The sequence below is a fragment of the Lacerta agilis genome, chromosome 8 (genome assembly GCF_009819535.1).
Source record: "Lacerta agilis isolate rLacAgi1 chromosome 8, rLacAgi1.pri, whole genome shotgun sequence".
Classification (NCBI taxonomy): Eukaryota; Metazoa; Chordata; class Lepidosauria; order Squamata; family Lacertidae; genus Lacerta; species Lacerta agilis.
In genome coordinates, this window is record NC_046319.1 from 47,674,383 (window position 1) to 47,697,974 (window position 23,592).

Here is a 23,592-nt window from a genome sequence, read left to right on the forward strand (position 1 = left end):
AAAATTGATTTTGTTTATATCATACATTTCCTAAAGCCTTTTTTTTTTAAGGGGCACTGTCAACCTTTAAATCTAGTTTAATATTCTGCAGTGATGGAAAAGTTACAGAAGAGTAGACTATTAGATCATTACAGCAATGAAGACAACAGGGAGCATTTTGGCAACTTTAGATACTAGTAGTTTATTGTGGAAGGAGTGTTTGTGCCTGTTTCCTACTCATCCTCATCCTCTCCATGGTTTTACTTGACCATTGACTGCTGTATAAAATCCTCTGTAAGAGATTTAATAAACTCCAAGTTCTTTCAAAACAGCCTGACTCTCCTCTTCCATTTTGATTGTAGCCAAGGTTAGTTCTACTCAGAGTTAACCCACTGAAATCAATGGGCACGATTAACATAACTCCATTAATTTCACTGGGTCTACAGTAAAATCCCAGACTTCCAATGATTAGTAATAATAGTCCATGCCCTGAGAGTTAAAATCAAAGAGACACGAGACAAAAGGAAAAGAGATTGGGAGGGAGGAAGAAAAAAACTAATTCAAGCACTAGCTCTTGAAATCCTTAAGTTTTTTTTTTCTGGCAGGAAGTGAGAACTTCAGAGGATTTGGCTCTTGCAGTGCTTTTTGCTTTGCAGTGCACACTGGCAAACATCTGAACTCTCACCACCAACCCTGCCTGCTTGCTTGCTACCTGCTTAACCCACACAGCCAGTTAGTCAGGGTGATAGGGAAGGTGAATAGCACTGCTGCCAGCATACCATGATTTATTTTTTTTAAGAAAAAGGAAGCAGTGGGATGGAGAAAAGCTCAGTGGCCAGACTGAGGAGGACCAGAATGCATCTCATCTGTGGCCCCCTCAAACCTGGCAGAACCAGCGTATGCACCCAAATGTTACAGTTACGCATAGTTGTGACAGGCTACAGGCTAGTTTGTTCTCAGGCAGCTCCAGTTGTATCCTATTGCCTAATGGCAGGTCAAGCAAGTTTGTCAGGTTGTGGGAAAGATTCTGAAAATGATTAATGGTAAGTAGGAAATGTGCAGGTTTGCAGTGATGTAGTTGGTACCTTGATTGTGTTCAGATGCCTTTCCTTGCCCCCAAAGGGCCAGGCAACTTCATTGCCTGGGGTGGGTGACATTTTCCGGTCCAGCCAGTTGACACCAGGTCTGCTGGGGCTGTGGCAATTGGGTCCCTATGTGGGGTGCAGTGCCAGCTAATAGAGTTGTTTATGTTATTGGTTATTTCCTACCTCATTTTTAAAAAATAAAACCCCTCTTTTAAGGTGGGTTACAGATAATGTGTTGAAGCCAGACTGATTTTGTTGAACTTTTTTGTTTCCTCGCCCCTGGACACCCCCACCAATTCACATGCCACATGGCTATCACATGTTAGTGACTGTGCTGTATGCCAGCCACTCCTCCAACCTGGGGAATTGCACTTGTCCTATCAGCCAGCCCTCAGGTCTGTGGCTCCTGTTGCTGAATGTCAGGTTGGCTCTCCTTCACCCATCACCTGATTGTGGATGAGGAGGCCAATCTGGTCTGTATCACTGCAACTTAGGTGGGTGAGATACCCCCAGGCACAGGCAGGGTTAGGATGGAGAGCCAGGGACAGGACTCAGCAGGTCATGCCTGGAAGGAATAGGGATCCCTGTGGAAGCCAATGCCTGCATGGAGGTATCTGGCCACAGCCCCCTGCCCCACCATGCTACGCCCCGCATGCAAGTTGAGGTTCCCCATCCCTGTTGAAAAGTCATGTGTGAACATGACCTATATAGAATAATCTCATAAAGATGTGGTGTGCTTGCTTGAAGATTGGCATGACTTGTTGGCTTATGTCAACTGCTCCCATTGAACTTCACGCAATCCAGGCAGCTGAATAAATATTTGGCACTTCCTAAGATTTGGCACCACAAGGAGAAAGAGCCAATTGCTTCACTATGCCTGAGGCTGGCTTCACCACAAATCCCAGAAGAGATTGTTGTTGCAACAAATGTTTGTAGCAGTGAAACAAGAACCTGAGCATCGGAAGAGACTTAACTGGATTATAACATGGTTGTGGTTTTTTTTTTAAATACAGCAGCCTACTTTCTCAAAGGCCTCAAGAGGAGTTAAAACTTCTTAGTTGATGTAGCTTTTGGCACTGTGACATGTTCCTGTTGGGTAGGAAAGTGTGTCTGATACCCTCACTTCTCAAATCAGTGGCAATATGGTCTCTCAATGTTGCATTAACAGCTTTTTACGCGTAAGGAGCTGTATGGAAATGAATGATACTTTTGTAACCCAATGATTGACAGTGTCATCTTCCAGCCTGAACTGCTATTCAGGGTAACAAAGGTGTCCCTTTTTGCATTGCTCACTGGAATAATGGTGGCAAAATCATGTAGATGAGCTATAAGTCAAAGGACAAGCATATGCTTTGTATAATAATAATAATAATAATAATAATAATAATAATAATAATAATAATAATTTATACTCTGCCCATCTGACTAGGTTTCCCCAACCACTCTGAGCAGCTCCAAACAGAATATTAATAATAATAATAAGTGATAAAACATAAAACATTAAAAACTTCCCTAAACAGGGCTGCCATTAGATGTCTCCTAAAAGTCAGATGGTTGTTTATTTCCTTGACATCTGATGGGAGGGCGTTCCACAGGGCAGGTGCCACTACCGAAAAGGCCCTCTGCATGGTTGGCTCTACCATTAGGTAAAGAGAGGCAGTGGATGTTGTGGGGGGCAGGGAGCAGTGGTAGACAGAGCTGAGTGTGCCTGCCCTTCAGTTCCGAGTCCTTAAAGTTAGCGACAAATTGTTATAGGACAAAGAGCAGAGCATGCCAGCTGTATTTGCCTCCTGTAATTCTAGATCCTGCTTGTGTTTGTTCAGAGGTTCTCATTCATAGCAGCCACTCCCAACATCCCTACTTCTAGTAGAAGATGCCTCCATGATTATGCAATTTGTATACATGTGTTAAAAATCTCTCCTTCCTTTGCTTAGTGGGAAATGACCACCCATTCATTTCATGTTCATGCAAAAGACAAAGAGTGGGCAAAGTGTTTCTTGCAGCAGCTTGAGAAGTTCCATCTCAACAGAAATATGTAGGTGATGGTTTTGGCACTAGTGTGATCATGCCTAGTTGTCCTGAGGGAATTTAGAAGCAGAACATTAAATTGGGGCAAATTGTTGAGCAAGAGGAAAGATATTATGCATCCATTCTGCCATATAGCACTGAGCCAGAGATATCTTACAGGCGTGGGTGCTCTGATGCACATGGGGAGCTCCCCCTGCCTTTAAGTAGGACCACTCATTTTTGCATCCATTCTACCACATAGCATTGATCCCACAGTACTTTGCAGCTTTGGACACACTAATCTATCTAGGGAGCTCCCTCTGTCTGCAAATAGGATTGCGGATTCAGGCATCTATTTATGCATAAGAGCCTGCTGGATCTGGCCCATCTAGTCCAGCACCCTGTTCTCACAGTGGCCAGCCAGATGCCTATAGGAAACCAGCAAACTGGACACAAGCGCAAGAACACTCTCTCTTCCTGTGGTCCCCAGCAACTGGTATTCAGAAGCATTGCTGCCTCTAACTGTGGAGACAGAGCACAGCTATTGTGGCTAGTAGTGATTGATGGCTCTCTCCTCCATGAATTTGTCTAATCTTCTTTAAAAGCCACCCAAGTTGGTGGCCACTGCTGTCCCCTGTGGAAGTGAGTTCCATAGTTTCAGCACTGTGTCTGTGTCCAGGAATAACTTGCCACCTGGATGCTGTGATGTTTTATGTGGTGCTTCCAATGCCTGCAAGTAGGATTGCTTAAAATTTCTAGCACAGAGCCTCTGATTCAATGCAGCTGCTGAGAATTTTTGCCAAGTGGTGCCAATATTCACTTGCTGAATATTAAGGCTTTGGGTAGTTGTTAAAGGCAGGAGTCCCACTAAGGGTGTGTGTGTGCAAAGACTGACACATTTCAACAGAGCCAGCTAATCATTACACAGCTCTGCTGTTTCTTCCCTGGATCATTTGTACAGCAGGTCTCTGGAGTAGGGTGTTGGGCAGCGCTTGGCATGCCTCTGAAAAATTACAGCTGTTTTCAAATGTAAATGAAAGGGGGGGCGGGCATTCACAATTTCTTTCATTAGTCTGGAGAAGGGTCATAGCTCAGTGGCAGAGTCATCTTCATTGTCATCGATCCAGTAAAAATATCACAAAAGATACATGCAAGTTCAACTATGTGCTTTTTACACGAACCCATGGCTTCCCACCCTCTCCATGTTTCCTTTAAACATCTTGCTTTGATTTGTCATTATTAATTTATAAAAGTTCTTTTTTCTATTTTGATATCATTTTCTGTCATATATATTATTTACAGAAATCATTCAAAGGCAACTACTGTGTTTAAGTTACAGCTATTTCTCAAATAGTTTTTGAAATTATCCCATTCTAGAATGAACTCTTGTCTGGGTTTATCTCTGATTCTTTCCGAAAGGGAGGCGAATTCTGCATATTCTGTCAATTTGAGTAACTGTTCGACTCTGGTAGGGAGTTTGTCATTTTTCCAATATGTCGCAATGAGCACTCTCGGAGCCGCGGTTGCATATAAAAAGAATTTTCTTATACCCCTGGGGATGTCAATGCCTGTAATACCCAGAAGAAAGGTGGTATGTGTATTTTAACAACAATGTTCATGAAGATCTCATGTCACAATTGCTGCTGAAAAACTAAGCCCGTTGTTATTACTATTGTTATTCATTACATTTGTCACTTGCTACACAAAATATTTGGAAGCAAATTACCTTTAAAGAAAGAGTTAAACAACAGTTTAAACAGCAGTTTTATCACATGTTTATTCAGTTAATGCATGATTTTAAATCATTCATGCTGCATGATGTTTATCTGCTCACACAGATTTTTATGGTCAAACAATAAGGCGTATTTATGAATAGTTTCCTAACACAATCTTACATAAGAGGGCCTCAAAAATTTTTTTTATTTTTTTTTACAAAAGGCACAAGCCATCCATTAAAAGTTCAGAAGGTTTCCTCTCTCTGTCCACACATTTATATTTTTTAAAAAGTAATCATCTCAAGTCACAAATCAAAGAATGGGTTCTAGTCACTTTTGCACCAACCTGTTACCTTTCTTCACACTGGGCATAGCGACTCTCATTTATCCACGTGGGAGCCTCTGGAAAGCTATTTTAATTCATCCTTGCGTGCATATTTTTACATGCTCAGCTACTGCTTGTTTCAAAAACTGCCTGATTTTTGGTAATAAAAGCATATTGTACACCATTCTGGGATTTATTGAAAGGTAGTAGACAATAATTGTTTCAAATAATTTAAATTTAAATAACTGTATATAAACCTGCCTATCTCTGGTAGCAGGTTGATCCATGTGCCTACATGTGCCTTCCTTCCCCACCATCCTCTGGGCCTCTGCACAAAGCCAAGTACACAACATCCCCTGTTGATATCAGCAGACACAGCTGGCAACAGAATGCTAACAGTCTTCACACTGGCACGTTCAAAAGCATCACTTCAGAAGTTCTCCGCATTCACGCCACCTAAATTTCAGGTGCAGACACCAAAAATAATTTATTCAAGAACACTTGAGCAAAATGCCTCACTGACTGCTTGAAAGCCTACCTGAAACTCCGCCATTAATGAAATTTTGTTTTAAACAAGGCACCTGCTGTGCTGATGGCTTAGTTATATTTAATTCTGCTCACTCTGGCAGCCTTTTCTCTCTGCTTCACAGGGGCAGCACTGCCCTTAAATGCCCTTTCCTTTAAAAAAAATACTTGCCAAGTTTCAGCAATCTGCTTTCAGGCAACAGAAAAACAAGGGGTGCTGTGATCTGTCCTCCTCGAGTAAGAGCAAGCAGCTCAAGAGCCAAAACTTGACCAGCCACACCATCATTCCAACACTGGGTGACTGTATTAAAAGGATGCAGCTGTTACTGCTGCAGGCAGCGGGTGGGCTTGACCTTTTCATCCAGCTCATGCTTCTTCTTTCGGACGATAACGTTCTCTGAGCAGAAGTCATGCAAGACTCTAATCCATGACGCAAGGTAACGATGGAGCAAAGGATTGAGGCTGCTGCAAATCATCACTTCGCAGACTTCCCCCCCTTTTTAACCAACTCTCCAAAATGCTGTGAGCTAAATCATTTAATTTACTGTGTTTGCCTGGATGCTTCATGGGAAAGGGCTGCACTTGCTAGCTGACAGAACAGCCACCACAGTCTGGGCTGCCTTCTCCCCAAGGCCAAGACAAGTGTCAAGCAAAGCACGGGCCCGGCCAGTCAAGGTGGGGAACGAAGTGATCATTTCGTAGTCCGTCCTGGACAAGAGCTTCTGGGAACGCAGAACGTCTAGGAGGTGGTTCAAGCGCCCTTCCGTCATGCATCTCAAGATATTTTCTCGCCCGCAGGCTAGGATAGAGCAGTTTCCCTCTTTGCAGTAAGGACCTGGGTCCACAGAAAAAAATAATTTTTTCATCAAATACAAAAGTAATAGCTAAGCCATCTGTAGCCCCACTAATGCCCCCGCCTCCAAATGCTGTGGGAGATTTCCTAACTAATCCTAATGGGCTATACTTTATTTATGACTGCTCTGCTCCCAACCAACGCCACTTCATACAACTCTTTGAAGTTGGTTAGGCTGAGAAGAAGCGACCAGCCCAAGGTGACCTTCCTTACAGAGTGAAGATTTCAACCCTGGGCTCACAGGTCCTGGTTTGACACTCTAACCACTACACCATGCTGGCTCCATACAGTTAGAAAGCACAGTAAGTTAGTAACGTATTCCAAGTGGTGATAGTGTATCTCCCCCGACCCCCCAAATGCAGCAACCCTTTCATTTTTAAATCTCACCTGTTCCTGGGTTTTCAAGCCCATTGTTCCGAAGGTTGCTGTACGGGAGGCTGTCATCAGGTGTCTGCACTAGTTGTGGCAGCCGCGGTTGCCAGCCCTCTGACTCTTTGCAAAATGTGGAAGGACTTTTTACAAGTGGGCTTGAATCAGGAATAAGGAAAGGGGATGAGGAATGTGGAGGACTTGACTCTCTGCTGCCACAGAAGAGATGACCTACAGAAATACCAAATATATATATAGTGAGTTGCGAATCAGGGAGGGAATAATGGGCAGTGCATGAGTTTTATGTACAGAAGCCACTAGATACTTTATTAACTATTTGTTGGTGTGATGAGGCGACAGGGTGGGTGGGTGAACTTCTGAGGCTGGTTCTCTCCCCACCCATGTTGGCTGTTTGGAATTAAGCCCAGGTGTACTACAGGAGGGTGGATTTGGAAGAACAGAGGCACGGAGTGGGATTGTTTCTGCCATATAAGCCGCAGAGAAAAATTGAGAAAGGAGGACAAAGAGAGAAGAAGAATCACACACTGTAGAGAATGCTGCAGGTGGCGCTGTGCATTAAACCACAGAGCCTAGGGCTTGCCGATCAGAAGGTCAGCGGTTCAAATCCGCACAACGGGTCCCTGCTCCTGCCAACCTAGCATTTCGAAAGCACGTCAAAGTGCAAGTATATAAATAGGTACCGCTCTAGCAGGAAGGTAAATGGAGTTTCCGTGCGCTGCTCTGGTTTGCCAGAAGCGGCTTAGTCATGCTGGCCACATGACCCGGAAGCTGTACACCGGCTCCCACAGCCAGTAAAGTGAGATGAGCGCCGCAACCCCAGAGTCGTCCGCGACTGGACCTAATGGTCAGGGGTCCCTTTACCTTTTAGGAAGCTGCCTTATTATCCAGTCGGACCACTGAGCAACCTAGCTCAGTATTATCTATTCTTGCAGAATTGAGTTTGCTGTTAGTATATGTGCTTTATATGGTCATGTGGAAGGACAAGGAACTACACAGAATGCCACTGCCTTCTTTCTAGACTACCACAAACGTTTCAGCTTTTTTTTAAAAAAAGTCTGCAGGTACTGCTAATGCATTTCACCCATTTTCGCAGCAATAAGGACTAGAAACTTGCATTTTGCTTTTTATTTTTTTAAAAAAAATAAAGCTGGTATTCTCAGAAAGTGAAATTATGCACTTAATACCAATCTTTGTGCTCCTCTGTGGAAAGTAACTCAGTTTAAGGTCCTCAGTGGCAATACATTATTTTTTTGAGCTCTATAAGAAGAACATCATGACTTTGGTTCCCAAAACCATTTCTGTCATATTAATAGTGTGGAAAAAATGTTCCATTTCAGACCCTTAAGATGTGTAAAGTGTATGAAATCTCTGCAGATGCTTTGTGCAAGCTTTGGTGAGGTTTCCTGGATGCTTTTTTGCACATTTACAAAAAATGAGCTTCTTTGCCTGTTTCCCAGGCACTTCCCTACTTGTCTTAAAAACAGAGTAGAAATCAGATGGGAAGTGACTCTAAGGTGACCTTCAAACTTTAGACTTGTTTGTTCAGACTTGTTTTGCATCCTGCTGAAATGTTGGGATCCTGTCAGGAAAACAGTGCAGTAGGACAAAGCCAGGCAGATTCCAGTTACACCTGGCTTTTGCCTGTGTATCTAGACTTTGATTGGGTTTGCTCATGCCAACAGACACTTCTCCTTTCTTGGATCAACAGAGCCAACTAAAGAGCAGATGTCAGTATTAGGAAGGATGTAATAGGCATGTTGCAGCCGTCCTTGTGAGTTACAGCTACATAGGAGGTACTGCTTTAGTACTTGCTTTCCAGCTACCAGCCTGACCTGTTCTCACAAGTTGCTTTTGGAAATGCATCCAACTGCAAGTCTACCAATGGGGCTGGGAAGCAGAAGACATGCCTCCACCACTACAGATGTAGCTCTCCAATTGTGCTTTGAATGCAGCTCTTTTGTTTGCCAAGGTGGACCAGGAGATCTGGGGCTCCTCTACACTGACATTTAACGTGGATAGGAAGCTTCCTGTATCTCCATTAATCCTCCATTGTCCATATGGTGTTCCTTTCCAAATCACTGCTTTCCCATACTTTCCCCTCCCTCAGTCTGGATTTTCCCATACCAGAGATACTCCAAAAAGGAGAGAGACAAACAGGGATTTGAACAGAACAAGGTACAATTAATAGAACTTTGGAATAGTGAGGTGGTGGGGGTTAGTTATAACCCTTTCTTGATTTTATGAGTTTTGTTTATGATTATTCTTCAGGCACACGTTTTCTTATTCTGCTTGAATTTGACTCTTGGGTCCTATTTCAAGCTTTACCTCTTTTTTCCTTATTTTGTTTATGATTAAGTGCTAGATGGTGTTATAATACAAACTTCATTGGGTGCATCTATATGCATATCTTACTATTTACTATGATTTGTTTGTTAAGGATATTGGTGATAATGTCTGCTTGATTTTAAAATTTGTGGGGGGAATGGATGTGTTTTTTGAGAAGATCCCTGCCCTGCCACCATCAGCTCAGCTGGGTGCTGGGACCAACGCCCAGTGAGTGTCTCCCCTCCTGTAGCAGGTGGCGCACTTCATGTGAATTCATTATGTAACAATATCAAAGACCTGGACACCACAATTCGATTATTTCCCCTTTTCCTATTCCATTTTTTAAAATGATTTTTTAAAATCAAAGAATGGGAGTGGGGCTGATTCTGAGCAGGACTACAGCGAGAGTAAGAAGAGTTTGGATTTGATATCCCGCTTTTCACTACCCGAAGGAGTCTCAAAGCGACTAACATTCTCCTTTCCCTTCCTCCCCCACAACAAACACTGTGAGGTGAGTGGGGCTGAGAGACTTCAGAGAATTGTGACTAGCCCAAGGTCACCCAGCAGCTGCATGTGGAGGAGCGGAGACGTGAACCCGGTTCCCCAGATTACAAGTCTACTGCTCTTAACCACTACACCATACTGGTTAAAGCCCCCTCTCCTGACTCCCTCTCACATTGTGTTTTTTTATATTGTAGTTTTATGTTATGAACTGTCCTGAGATCTGCAGTTATAAAGAGGTATACATATTCTTAAAAAAAAACCCAAATAAGAATAAACAAAACTTTAGTACCAATTTCTCCCAACACTATTCACATTTCTGTATGCAGTTTGGACTGTTATAAACATTATTTTATGTTATTTTTTGGCAAGTGATTCCTCATGACATAATGCATCGTTGTGTTACATTCACTATGGAATGCATTTTTTTTTGTACATAGTTTTTGGCTGGAGAAGTACATCACAAAACTCGCAGTTTTGTTTCAGTTCGCATGTTGACCTGAGACGTGTGAGTTGAGGTAGCTTCTCATTAAAATGCAAGCAAAGCTGAATTTCTCCCCCCATCCCTACCCATACTTATGGTAGATTTAGGAGTTAATAAAAATGCTACCTCTTTCTAGCGCTCTGTTTTGAGTAGTGTTGCTGGCCAAGTCTGTCTGGCTGCCGTCCTTCCCTGTCCTTCCTGCACCACGCTCAAGGTGAAGGTCGGACAAGCTATGCGATTTTAGAGTAACTTCCTTGTTGAGCCTGTTGTTGTTCTGAGGACAGATCACCTGCAACAAACAAGAAACAGTAAATCCACTTTGGATAATAATATTAGTACATACACTGGCTTTCGACACCAGAACCCAGAGCACTGCATAAATTAAAGACAGAATAAATAAAATAATTATAGCTTAGTTCCAGACTTCTCTCCCATAGACTGGTGGAGGTGGTGACTTTTGCTGATTCCAGCCTTCCCTCTGCAGCCTCCCCTCTGTAGCTGTCCATGGGCAGGAGGATCCTTTCAATCCACAGAAGGTGGAGTAGGACTCCATCTAAACCCATTTTTGTAGCTTCTAGTAACACAGAGACCATCAAAAGGGTCTCTGCAGAATCACAAGGAATGGGAAGGCTGTCCTCCTCAAGCATTTTTTTAAAATAAAAATAAAACAAATGTGGCAATTACAAACTTCAAAACATTCTTTCCTAGGCATCACGTCCCCATGGAGCTTCCAAGTGGACGGGTACAGGAGGAAAGTGCTTGCTGTGAACTTGTTTGAGAAGCCTAAGGTTTTCTCATTTTAAAGAAAAATCTGTGTTGTGGTTTTGTGACGTACAGTGGTACCTCGGGTTAAATACGCTTCAGGTTACATACGCTTCAGGTTACAGACTCCGCTAACCCAGAAATAATGCGTCAGGTTAAGAACTTTGCTTCAGGATAAGAACAGAAATTGTGCTCTGGCGGCGCAGCGGCAGCGGGAGGTCCCATTTGCTAAAGTGGTGCTTCAGGTTAAGAACAGTTTCAAGTTAAGAACAGACCTCCAGAATGAATTAAGTACGTAACCAGAGGTACCACTGTATTGAAATCAGCAGAAGTAATGTTAAAATGAGCGGGAGACACACAACAGTGCACCACCCATAAATTTGCTTAGATGAATAAGAATAAAAATAAAACATTATGCTGGAGGTACTGATCCCCCAGGAGCGGTTCTAGCACATGTATGAACCAACCCTCATAGAATGACTGGCTTACAATAATTTGGAGCTAATTAACAACTTACTTTAAACAATATGGTATTGTTTATTGTAACCTTACTAAATCTAGATAGATTCTAGTAACATGTTATGCAGATAACATATGACTCTCCCACCCTGTTTTCCATATTATTTTTAACACTGTCTTGGCTTAAAAAAGAAAAAGAAGAATACATGGATTACAAAACATTATCATGGATATAGAATATAGAGTGGATATAGAATATAGAGTGGATATAGAATATAGACTAGGGTGCCAATGAAATGTAAGTAGGGAAGTCTTTACTTACTATGATAAGATGATGGGTGGATGTAATGTAATATGTTTTATGTAATTTGAAAAATGTATAAAAATAATGTGGAAAAAACCCCATTCCCTTTCCATCCTTGCACAATGACATCCATGTCAGACACAGCCCACATTAGTAGCCTGCTCAAAATACTGCAACACATCTGGAAACAAACACCTTGACCCTTCTACAAAATGGCCAACCCCTGGCATCTCCAAATAGGGCTGGAAAGGGCCCTTGTCTGAAACCCTGGAAAGCCTCCAGCAGTCATCGCAGGCAACAACAAACTAGAGAGACCACTTGGTCTGGTGTAGTATTAAGCCGCTTCCAATGCTCACCTCTAAATTGCACGCATGTGTTTTAAGTGCATGAGAAACTGGGCCTTTGGCAGAATCTATTGCGCAGTCCTGAAAGAGAGGAATACGGCATGAAACAGAGTTAAGAGGAAGTGTGGGTACATCACATTAATTCTGGGAAATGCCCCTCTGGAATTGCTTAATACTAAATATATCAACATTCCCTGCTTTCATCTGATTAACTGCTGCTCTTCGTTTCATAACCAGTGTTTATGTCAGTATATTTAAGTTTACTGAAAAGCTGATCCAAATTTGTTTACATTTTTGGAGAAGCAATCCTCTTATATATTCCCAGTGCTCTAAGAGCCATCTGGGATGTTTGCCCTGGAACTCATTGAACAACCTGCTACCGGTAGTCATGTGCAACAGAGAGAGCCTGGAGTTTTGGGATCTCCTTTCTCAATAGCACTGGGTGTTCTTCTTTGAGGTATCCAGGTGCACGAAGGGTATCTGAACAGCACTGTTACCTCATAGTACACCTGCCAATTCACTTAACCATACTTCCGGTTAGTTTGGGCATTTAAAAAAACCCAACATGCTACAGAGAGTACACATGCATAACTCTCCCACTGAAATCAATGGGACTTCATACTTTATTCCAATTCCCCTCCCCATTTCTGTTTTCCTCCAACAGTCAGCTCAGCGATTCCTGCCTGCTAAGCATGCTCAGTACTTATTCAGTTCATTTTAGGAGGCAGTCTACCTCATAAGTTTTTTATTTTATTTTTTACAGTTCTGCATACCTCAGAATTCTATAGACTCTGGTGATGGTATTTTATTTAGGTGTGAGTAGTTTTCTTTTGGCTACATAGGGGCCATTATTGGGAGAAACGAGATCACTATTTCTACAAACGACTCACCTTTGCTTGAATCAAGTTGTATATTGCATCGGAAATCATCTCCTTCCTAAATGTGCCAAGAATTTCCCGTAGAAGTATTGAGCATTCTGCAGAAGAAAAAACACATGAAACAGCATTTATGTGCCTGTAGGCAGATCTTTGTACTATCACAGGTCAGAACCAGTTGCTAGCTTACATCTCCTCCTTCTCCCTCCCCCCCCATATGCTAGCATTTAAGAGACCAAAAACCCCTTGACATGTAACCTTTGCTCACATAGGTGCTGCAGCATCTGAGCTGGCTTCAAATTACGCAGTCTTGCACCCAGACGTCTTGTAGAAACACCATATTTACACACCATGCAGCAGACAGATTATATCAGCTGGGGTTCAATTTGGAACTCACATAACCCTTGTTTTAAAACAGCTGCCCTGATTGTCAGTTCATTTCCAGGCCAAATTTAATTCATGTTGGTGTTTAAAGTCCTAAATAGCTGAGACCACAAATTCCTAAAAAGAACCACCTCCTCCCCATAGACCCTCTGACAAACAAAGCCATAGCCAGAGGCAACCCAGACTATATCCTTTTAGGGTAAGGGCTTATCCAGGCTTCCTTCTTTGCTGCTCTTTTAGCAGTGCCGGATTTATGTATAAGCTAAACAAGCTAGAGCTTAGGGCCCCACTCTCTTGGGGGCCCCCAAAAAAATTAAAGGAAAAAACCCCTGGATGTACATTTCCAAAATATAAGAGAAAAAACAAATAAAATAAAACCTACATACAGCAACAGTGTTTTATGTTGTGTAGGCTCCTATTTGTTATGTGCAAATGGCTTTAGATACCTATTAGGTCCATAAATTACCATACAGCATATATTCAACACAAAAAACAGTGACAATTTGTTGTTGACAAAGGACAGCTGGACATATAAAGGGCCTCATTACCTTCAGTCGCTTAGGGCCTCATCAAACCTAAATCCAGCCCTGGCTTTTAGGCACAGGTTTGCACTTTAAGGGGACCCAGGTGGCGCTGTGGGTTAAACCACAGAGTCTAGGGCTTGCTGATCAGAAGGTCGGCGGTTCGAATCCCTGCCACGGGGTGAGCTCCTGTTGCTCGGTCCCAGCTCCTGCCCACCTAGCAGTTCGAAAGCACCCCAAAAAGTGCAAGTAGATAAATAGGGACCGCTCCAGCGGGAAGGTAAACGGTGTTTCCGTGCGCTGCTCTGGTTCGCCAGAAGCAGCTTTGTCATGCTGGCCACATGACCCGGAAGCTGTCTGCGGACAAACGCCGGCTCCCTCGGCCTATAGAGCGAGATGAGCGCCGCAACCCCAGAGTCGGACACGACTGGACCTGATGGTCAGGGGTCCCTTTACCTTTACCTTTTGCACTTTAAACCTCTGTGTGCAAGTGCTTCTTCTTCTTCCCCCCTGCCCAAGACTTTCCCTGCCCAAACCCACTCTTTACTGCTGAAAAGAATTGCACGGGAAACCCAAACTGCTGTTTTTTTTTTTCCAGCTCAGCGTTAAAGAGCAGGTTTTCCTGGGGAAAGCCGCAGGGCGAAAAGAAAAAGTGCTCATACACAGACTGGGAAAGTGTGGGCCTGTGCTTAGAAAGTGCAGGGCAACAGATGAGCTCTCCATGAGAAAGAGAACAACTGAGGTAAAGAGCAGAATCAACAAGGTTTATGCTTTATTGCTGTCTCTGCTTTTCCTCAGCTGACACACTCATTTTCAGATCTGACCTATGAAATGGTAGCCAGATGGTTTGCCAGTGGTGAGCAACAATATATGTTACCTGTAGCATGTGGTCTGTAGCTGGGCTCTTGGTGCCAGCAGAGAACCATGAGCTGTAGCAGCTTGTTGCTATGCGGCAGACTGTTTGGTATGAACTCTGGTTCAATCCCAGGGCGCAAGCCACTGCAGACTCCTGTCAGAGCTTCCATCAAAGACTTCTTGCCTGAAGTAGGAAAAGAATTTTTTGTGTGTATGTGTGCAAAACTTGTACATGGCAAATCAGTTCACTCTTAGGTAGGATCGAATTTCCATGTAACCAAAGAAAGCAAGAAAACAACAGCCACAAGAGGGCAGCATATACCTAAAAGTAACTGTAGTTATTTTATTTTCCTGTTCAAAGTAGGAAGGAATTCCTTCCAGACCCTTCATCATCTTGGTTGCCCACCTCTGCACATGTTCCAGTTTGTCAATATCCTTCATTTTGTTAGCTTTGGCCCCAATACTAGAAGAAGATGCTACTGTACTTGCACAATGTTTGAAGAGAAAGCCTCTCCTCCTCCAGGAGGGGAGGGGTTGTGAGCGGGAGCCGGCTCTGGCATAGGCGGGGGGCGTTGCCCCCAGCCTTACCTTTTCCCACCGCCGCGCCACGCCCCTAGCTGGCAGCCAATAGGGCTGGCGCAGGGGCGGGGTTTTGCTGCTCCTAAGGCAGCTGTGGCGGATCTTCCCGCCATTTCGCGTCGCTCGCTCGTCGGATCACCCGCCCACCCTCCCTTAGGTTGATTTTAGGGTAGGACATTGCTATGGACTTCGGTTGGTCGCCTTGTTTGAGCAAGGGGCCTGGTAGGAGTTTTTGTCCAAGTGGCAAATTGGCTCAGCCTCTTGGTTTTTCGCCTACCTCGTAGCAAATTGTCACAACTCTGTTAGATTGGCGGTTAGGCATTGGGTTAAGTGTGGTATCAGAGGGGTAAGGTTCGGGCCATCGCCTAACCCTCCAACTGCTGGGTATTCCGTAAAGTTATCCGGCGGTCGTGGATCCTGTCTGACGCCCTGTTGGTGGCTAGGGCCGTGGCACGACCCCCGGTGACTTCAGGGGTGGAGCTTCAGTTGTATTTCGCATCAACAGGCTCCACCTCCTGGGCGGTTAACCTTTGAGACTCCACGCTCTGCAGGGGGAGTCTACTGTAGTTTGTTCAACCCAATGCCTATGCCAATACCACTCACATGCTGTAACCAATAAGGTTGTGGCCTTTTCCCTTCCATTAACCAAAATTTATGTGTCATTGTGTTTTATTTCTGAATGCGGGAGATGGGTCACAATCCTCGAGTCACAATCTAGACTGTGAAAATATGCTGCAGCTGTGCCACCAATTCCTGGAATGGGAATGCAGCTAACCCCACCTAGTTGACTGCTGGTGCCAGGCAAGAATGGAAGCCACAAAGAACAAACAGGTAGAACAATTTGGGAGCTACCCAAGTCAAATGTGTTTAGAAGAAGTGATGCATGGAGCCTCTGACCTGGAGGTCCTATTGAACCCTGCAAGATTTATTTCTACATAAACATTTTCAGGGTGGGGTGGTATAGGGCATAGTGGTCATAGCATATTGTACACACCACCCCAATCTCTGAGTGGTGAGAGATTCCAGAGGTTCTAGAGCTCATTTGTTTGAGATGCTGATGAGAACCCTTAGGTGGCCATTTATGGTCATTGTCTTACAGAGAAACATGTCTGACTAGTTCAGCAACAGAAACCTCTGTTAGATTCTAACCCTCACTGCGTACAGGGCCCCAGAATTGGACGGAACTCTGGGTACCATTTAGATTGACTTCTCTTGATCTCTCTGAATCTCTGGAGAGGAGTGGCTAATTGTCTGCTACTCCCTTTGCCTGGCTATTTTAAAAACATGCAATGCTTGGTTCCTTAGCCGGTGTTGCCTGTTCCCAAAGGCTAGATCTCTCCTGAAAGCTACCTGCATTGTTAGGTTTATGCACAGACCAATTTATAAGCTGCCCAACAATAAATATTCTCCAAGTAATATACATGGTTGAGTAGGCAAAAATACCGGTAAACCATACTGCGCAATGACTCAATAAAACCACAAATCACTGGAAACAACTCAGCAATAGTACAACAGCATAATCGAGTCATAAAACATAAGTGAGACACAAATCAATGCCCCAATCAATCCAATAAAACTCAGCCAATCTACAAATGAACGAATTGCCATTGTTCTTCAGAGAGAGAAAATAAAATCACATCAAATGAGCACAGACATGCAAAACTGACACAAACCAGAAATAGATTGATCTGTCCAGCCCTGTGACATATATACTTAGTAAAGAAATTATAATATATGGCAGACTCACTAGAGGATCCTTCAGCCACCTCCAAATTATGAAGATGCAGAAGTGTGTAGGTTGCATCCAATTACAGTTCTACTCAGAGCACACCCACAGAACTGAAGGACTTAATTAGTTATGTCCACTATTTTTTCTTTTCCGCTAAAGCAGGCAAGTCCACTAGGGGCTTATCCACACATACCTCTTTCCAGGCATAGTCTGGGATTTAAAGCTCTGTATCCAAGCACACACACCCCTTTTTTTTGCCCCGGAGCTTTTCCTGCAAAAACCCGCTCTTTAAAACTGGAGCAAAAGTAAAGCCATGGAAAGCCTGAACTGACATTTGCTCCGATTCAGCTTTAAAGAGTGTGTTTTCATGGGGAAAGCTCAGGGCAAAGCTGCACTCGGACACAGAGTATTAATGGCGGACCTCTGCCTGGAAAGAGTGCGGCAACAGGTAAGTGTGGCTAAGTCCCAGGATAGAGATATCTCTTATAGATGTTTGATGCAGATTTGTAACCATCAGCTTCTTCAAGGGAAGAATAAACAGCAGCAGCCATGGCCCTTAAAAGACTCAGAAGGCATCTGAAGTTGCTCCTTCTTCAAATGATAGCCAGCAGAAAAATATTCCAGTATGATTGCATTTAGGAAGGGACCAAACCAGGTAGGAGGAGGTTAAATTAAACAGCACTTCTTTTATATTAGTGGGGAAGAAATAAGGAGGAAAATACAGTGGTACCTTGGTTTACGAACTTCATCTGTTCCGGAAGTCCGTTCTTAAACCAAAATAGTTCTTAAACTGAGGCGCGCTTTCCCTAATGAGGCCTCCCGCCGCCGATGCCCTTCCACCATTCAGATTCCATTCTTAGACCGAGGTAAAGTTCACAAACCGGGACACTACTTCCGGTTTTGTGGAATTCATAAACTGAATAGTTCGTAAACAGGGCTGTTCTTAAACCGAGGTACCACTGTACAATGAAAGGCACACACACAGCTGCCTACCTTTCAACGGCTTCTGTCTGACTAGGATTTCCCAGCACATCATTCCAAAACTAGGCACAAATATGGAAAGAAAAGCATGTGTTACTTTGGAATATCTGCTACCCATACCAGTTAGTTCACAAGCTTCATGCAGAAATCCATTTTTCCTCATTGACCAAATTCTTATTTCAATTGTTTTCAAAACTTGAGCTTCCACAAGTGTTGGTCCATGCCTGAGTTTCCCCAGAATGTAACAGTAAAGCTCTTTTGTAGTCAAGAAGAAGAAAAAAGTTTGAGCTTTTCCAAACCTAACAGCCCACAATACGGAAATGGAGAGCAAAAGAAAAAAGAAAAGAAAAAACACCTACGACTAAAAAGACCAGTAGTTCCAGTTTATCTAAAGTATACATCTGCACGAATGCTTGGGAAGAGCTCCAGGACGCTGCCTTATCACTCAGACCTTCCACAAAAACTGAAAGGTTATTCAAACAAGTAGCCAGTATTAGGAAAATGCATCTTGGTATTGCACAGAAAATGTTACTATGATCTTCTAGCTAACCCAGAGAATGCTTAGAAGTAAGTGATATGTACAATTGATGATGATGATGATGATACTAAACCACAAGCTGTCAGGCTCCATCTGATTTCTTTCTTTTGTTTTATTTAGTGCAAGCCTTTGCATGTCTACTCTGAAATGTCCCATTGAACTCAATTCTCATCACTCTCAAGTACCGGTAAATGTACAGGCCTGCAGTACTGAGATGTTTAATGCCCCTTCCTTCCAACTTCAATGGAAAACTTTCAGTATTACAATAACTTTTAAAAAGAAAAAGATAACAGAAATGTAAACACAAGCAAGGTACAGGCAAAAGCATCAGTTTCAGTTAAAAGCCAGAACATTATATGGCAGCAGTAATTTAGCAAAATAAACCACCTGAATAAATTGAAAAGGTCACCTTGTGTTGAACAGATGCAAGACTCGGTGTCAAGTGAGACACTCGGAGGAGACAATTTCACAGACTGTCATAGCTTTTGGTCCATTGATATCTCAAGTTTTTGAAAGAAAAACTCACCTGTAAACATCATCTTCTTGTGAGAAGCTACCCCCTTGAAGTACTTCTGGGGAGAGATAAAGCAAATCCCAACAGCTTCTGTTGTTACAGTTCTGTAGGACAGATCTTAGTTGCTGCCTTCTCCAGGTGGCTAGGCCATAATCTGAGATCTGAAAGAAAGTGAAGCTTAAGAAATAGGACATGCTATTAGTGACCTAGCCCTCTCCTATGCAGTGCCCTCCAGATGCTTTGGACTACAACTCCCATCAACCCCAGCCAACACTCTGGTGCTGGCTAAGGCTGATGGGAGTTGTAGTCCAGAACATCTAGAGTGTGCTGGTAAATGTTTAAACAGACCCACCTTAGCTCTGTACTGCAGATCTAGTAGGACATTTGAGGGTTTTAGGCTGTGGTGAAGGACGGGAGGCTTCAAACTGTGTAGATAACTTAGGCCCTCTGTCACATCTGTTAGGATTCTTACACAGAGAGGAAAAGGCAGTTCTGGGTAGAGTTCATGCTAAACAAAAAACAGGTTCACAAAGGCATTATTTTAATGTTCAGCTCTATCACTACTTTACTAGTATCAATATTATCTATTGCACCATTTAAAAAAGGGACTGCCAGTGTAGCATCCTTCAGATGTTAAGTGGACTGCAACTCCGATCCTCCCTGAGCATTATTTATTCTGGTTTGGGCTGATAGGAGTTCAGCTACACCTGCAAATTACCAGACTCTCTTTCTCTACCCACACCCCAATTTAAAACATTCATTTCCAACCCAATGCAAAGTAAATATCACTGTGGGTCCTGAAGAAATTTTAGCCAGGTATTTTTTGGTGATTATGCTTATGTTGTGTGTGGAAGACGTGTTCCTTTACTAATAATAATTAGTAGAGGATTAGTTTTAGTATGTTTGGTTTTAAATGCTGCATTGCTAGGCATTTTGTGGTGTTAAGTCATTTTGAGATTCTTCTGTAGCAACAAATAATTTTATGCCCCTCCCCAAAAAACACAGTAGGCCATGCAATTCTATACATGTTTGTTTCTGAGACCAGTGGGACTGACCTCCAGGTTGAATGTGTTTACAGAATTGCAGCCTGAAATGCCAGCTGGAGAAGAACCTAGAGGTTCCAGCCCAAAACATACCCATTCCATATCCCAACTGTTCACTCATCAGCCCACAACCAAGACAACCTAAACCTTGCTCTCACTGGTGGTTAATTCAGGACGACCAATACCGAAGTGTTTTTTTAACTCCCCTTCCCTGTTACAATACCCTATCTGCAAAGATAATGTTACTGAAGACAAATGCAGGCAGAAATGAATTATACCCTGTACAAGCAACATAAAGGGGCTCAGTAGAAACTCACAATGGATACTTTGGAACCGCTAAAGGAGGGCTTGACAAAAAGACTCCACTGCCTCTTACATACCTCATGAATGAGCAAATCAAGAGATCCATTATGCATCCATTCAGTGGCCACCCCAAGGACTCCTTGGAACTGGTAGATCCCAACAGGAGGCATGAGCCAGTGGCACTGTATGCAATGAATGCTGGCTACCTCTTGAAGAAGTGCCTTTAAATCTCTGCAGACATGATAAGGATCAAAAGACAGCAGTTATGCAATGAATATTTCATTGATGAATTCAGCGAGAGAATATTGATTCATTTCTGCAATAGCAACTTTGTGGTGCACAGCAATTCAACTCAGAAGTCTACAGTTAACTATAAATTTCACATTTTGCCCAAACCAGGGATGCTGCGATTACTAAGTTACCTCTGGGCTCTTAGCAACAGGGGTTCCTGTTAGCCTTAGGGGCTGAGAGGCAGGGAAAGTTTACAGTATGGGATGTACTAAAAGTGCACTGTTAATTTATAGTGCCTGAATATAATCACACAGGCAAAGGATGACTTCATTAGACGGTGCCTTGCTGAAGGACCTTAACAACCACTGGAGCAAATATTGAAAGTAATCTACAATCAGTATTTGATACCCCCCCCACCGGATTCTAAATCCTTTCCATATTGTAAGTGAAGGGAGGCAAACCTTGGGCCAAAGTGCCAAAAGGTGGCTCTTGAAGCTGCTCTGGCTGGCTCTTGGAACTCTGCTCAGGCTATACCCCCTCTGTAGGCCACACCTCTTGCTGGCATTGCTCCGCCCCCTCCTCAAGTGCTTCTGCCCGGTTGGAATGCGTTCTTGGACTCTCACGGATGGAGGATGGAGAGGTAAGCGCATGTTTGTGTGCACAAAAATTCTGACTGGATGCAGCCGACCATACATCTCTGTGTTGCTCCACTCACTTTTGCCTCTGGCTCCCTGCCCCCCTCACTGGCATGTGGCTGTCATGAATTCTGACAGTAACTTTAATTTTTAAATTTCCCCTTAGCCTAGTGGTAGAGCACATTCTTTGGTTGCAGTAGGTCTTGAGTTGGCATATCCAGGTATGGTTTGGAAACTCTAGTCTGAAATCCTTGAGTGATGCTACAGCCTCCTATGTTGTAACCTTGTACCAGTAATCCATACCTAACCATATCTACTTCCTTTCACTTTCTCAATATTACATATTTGTGTGCATTCCCACCACTACAGAGTATTCTGCTTCTGTGCAATTCACACTTATTTCCAATGCAGCAGCAGAAGTCACTTTCTAGGAATGAAGGAAACAAGCAAGCAAGCAAGCAAGCAAGCAAACAAACAAACAAACAAACAAACAAACAAACAGGAAACCCACCTCTCTGTTGTTTTCTGACTAGTCAACAACTTCAAGGAGACATCTATATTCTGAGGTGCATGGAAGGCTTTGAGCGCAAAGCCAAATCCCGTCCTAGTTAGACAAATACTCTCCAGATCTTTCTGGGAAAGGATGGGCATCAGGTTTGACATTTTGCGATGTTTGGAAAGGGACTGAAACAGAGAAGTGAAGCATTTTGTTCTGATTGCTTGTTTTTAAAAGATCACTACTGCCAGCATATCACACTGCAATACAAAAAGTCCTGAATTACTCCCAAGAGTGCAAACTGTTGTACTCCAGAGTCAGGAGCAAGTTGCATGCGAGTGCTTATCCTATGTAGCTTGAGGCTCTTAGTTGGTGTTGTAAAATAAGGTGCTACTAGAAAGAATTTTCGATTTTGTAAAATAAAGGGAGCTATGTTGAAGCAGGCTGGTCAAGCCTGCCATGATTTGCTCATGGATTCTTAGATGACCAACTTTTCATTAACTGAAGGACAAGCCAGGGACACCTCATCCTCTGCAGCATACATTTGGGTCCTATAATTCTCATGGAACTTGTTGTCATGGAACTAGAGCAGGAGAGTCATCCCTTACAAATTAGGAATGTAGAAACAGGTGCATGAATCAGAGGAGCGCCACATGTTATGGGACAGCAAACTCCTACGCAATACCTCTGGGGCTGGATAAGAGATAGCATCAATAAATGCAGTAGTGTGTTCCAAAAATAGAGAGGGACTTAAGCAGCATTAATCCCTAAGTGCATTATATGCAGACATCGCTGAGTGAGTTAGGAAAGCCAGGCTGAAATTAAATATTCTTCAAAACAGAGAATTTAGGACCATGGCTTTCAAGCGCTGTTCAGGTGAACTCAGGGGCTCCTTGGAACCTTTGCAAATTTCACCTATTCATGAATGGGAATGAGCATCAACAATCAGTGGCAGATCTCCCTCTGCTACCATTTACATTTCTATCCCATCTTTCCATACATAATAGCTCAAGGTGACTCACAGCAATAAAACATACTATTTACAATAAAAATAAAAAGCAATACAACAGAAGGGTATTAAGTATATTTTAGGGTTGCACAAGCAACATCCAGGCACAACAGGTCTATGCACCATTTGAAATCTTTTCCATATTGACAAATCTGCCAAGGAATCCTTGTATATTGCAGAGGATTGAATAGGATATGCCCTAGGGTGCACCCTGCTGAACAGATATATAAGGCAGCTCTGAAAAGCTGCTTCACATGAAACTAAGTGTCCTACAAAGATACATAGAGAAGTGTATGTTGAATGTTACAGTTTAAGGTTCATTACTGTTCCACAGAAATATCTCTTTAAAAGAAAGAAGGAAATGAACTGACCTAGTTTTGCAGCTGTGGGGCAGTACAGCAGGCGATGTTAAGTTTGTATTGATTTAAGGCGTATCAGCAATCGGATACAGTATATAAGGAGGTCTGCGTACCTCTCTCAGTACCCTAGGTGGTGGGTCACTGGATGGGTCATGTTTCTGTGATGTTCTTATAGCTAATGTAATTTCTGTTATTTTTCCTTTAATTAAATCAACTCCTAGTTATGCTTTACAGTCTACTCAACCTTTTGTTGCGCAGTTGCTCAGCTTAAATATGCCAACAGTGTATGTTCTGTACCCCATGTACTGTATACCGTATTTCATGCTGTACATGTGCATCAGCAAGCCTGAAATGAAGATGAACCCCTATGGCATATACCGGTACCTGTAGCACAACAGATGTGCACACTTTTCACATTGCATTTACCCACACATACAATATCAGTTTTCTACATGGAAATGATAAGGCCTCATTGATTGAAC

At 43.0% G+C, this 23,592-nt stretch overlaps 1 protein-coding gene across 2 annotated transcripts; it reads right to left on the reverse strand.

Annotated features, from left to right (window-relative positions):
- Positions 1-6,130: 6,130 nt before the first annotated feature.
- On the reverse strand, positions 6,131-22,053 carry LOC117051132 (receptor-interacting serine/threonine-protein kinase 2-like). 2 transcript variants are annotated; one of them, XM_033157231.1, is made up of 11 exons: positions 21,758-22,053; positions 20,458-20,611; positions 19,387-19,542; positions 19,047-19,195; positions 17,995-18,044; positions 14,716-14,877; positions 12,949-13,034; positions 12,071-12,139; positions 10,316-10,478; positions 6,877-7,089; positions 6,131-6,477 (listed from the first exon to the last, which is right to left on the reverse strand). In XM_033157231.1, the coding sequence occupies exons 1-11, from the start codon at positions 21,907-21,909 to the stop codon at positions 6,200-6,202; spliced, it is 1,632 nt and encodes a 543-aa protein (XP_033013122.1). In that variant the 5' UTR covers positions 21,910-22,053; the 3' UTR covers positions 6,131-6,199. The 2 variants fall into 2 exon arrangements, with proteins under 2 accessions (XP_033013122.1, XP_033013123.1); XM_033157232.1 differs by having other exon boundaries at positions 6,131-6,471; positions 21,758-22,052.
- Positions 22,054-23,592: the final 1,539 nt, after the last annotated feature.

Excerpts from the sequence above, each read along its gene's own strand:
- LOC117051132 (XM_033157231.1), bottom strand. The coding sequence starts at position 21,909 with ATGTCAAACCTGATGCCCATCCTTTCCCAGAAAGATCTGGAGAGTATT. Across the intron at positions 20,612-21,757 it reads AGTCAGAAAACAACAGAGAG|AGATTTAAAGGCACTTCTTC; the intron begins GTGGGTTTCCTG and ends TCATGTCTGCAG. Across the intron at positions 14,878-17,994 it reads CAGACAGAAGCCGTTGAAAG|GCAAGAAGTCTTTGATGGAA; the intron begins GTAGGCAGCTGT and ends TTCCTACTTCAG.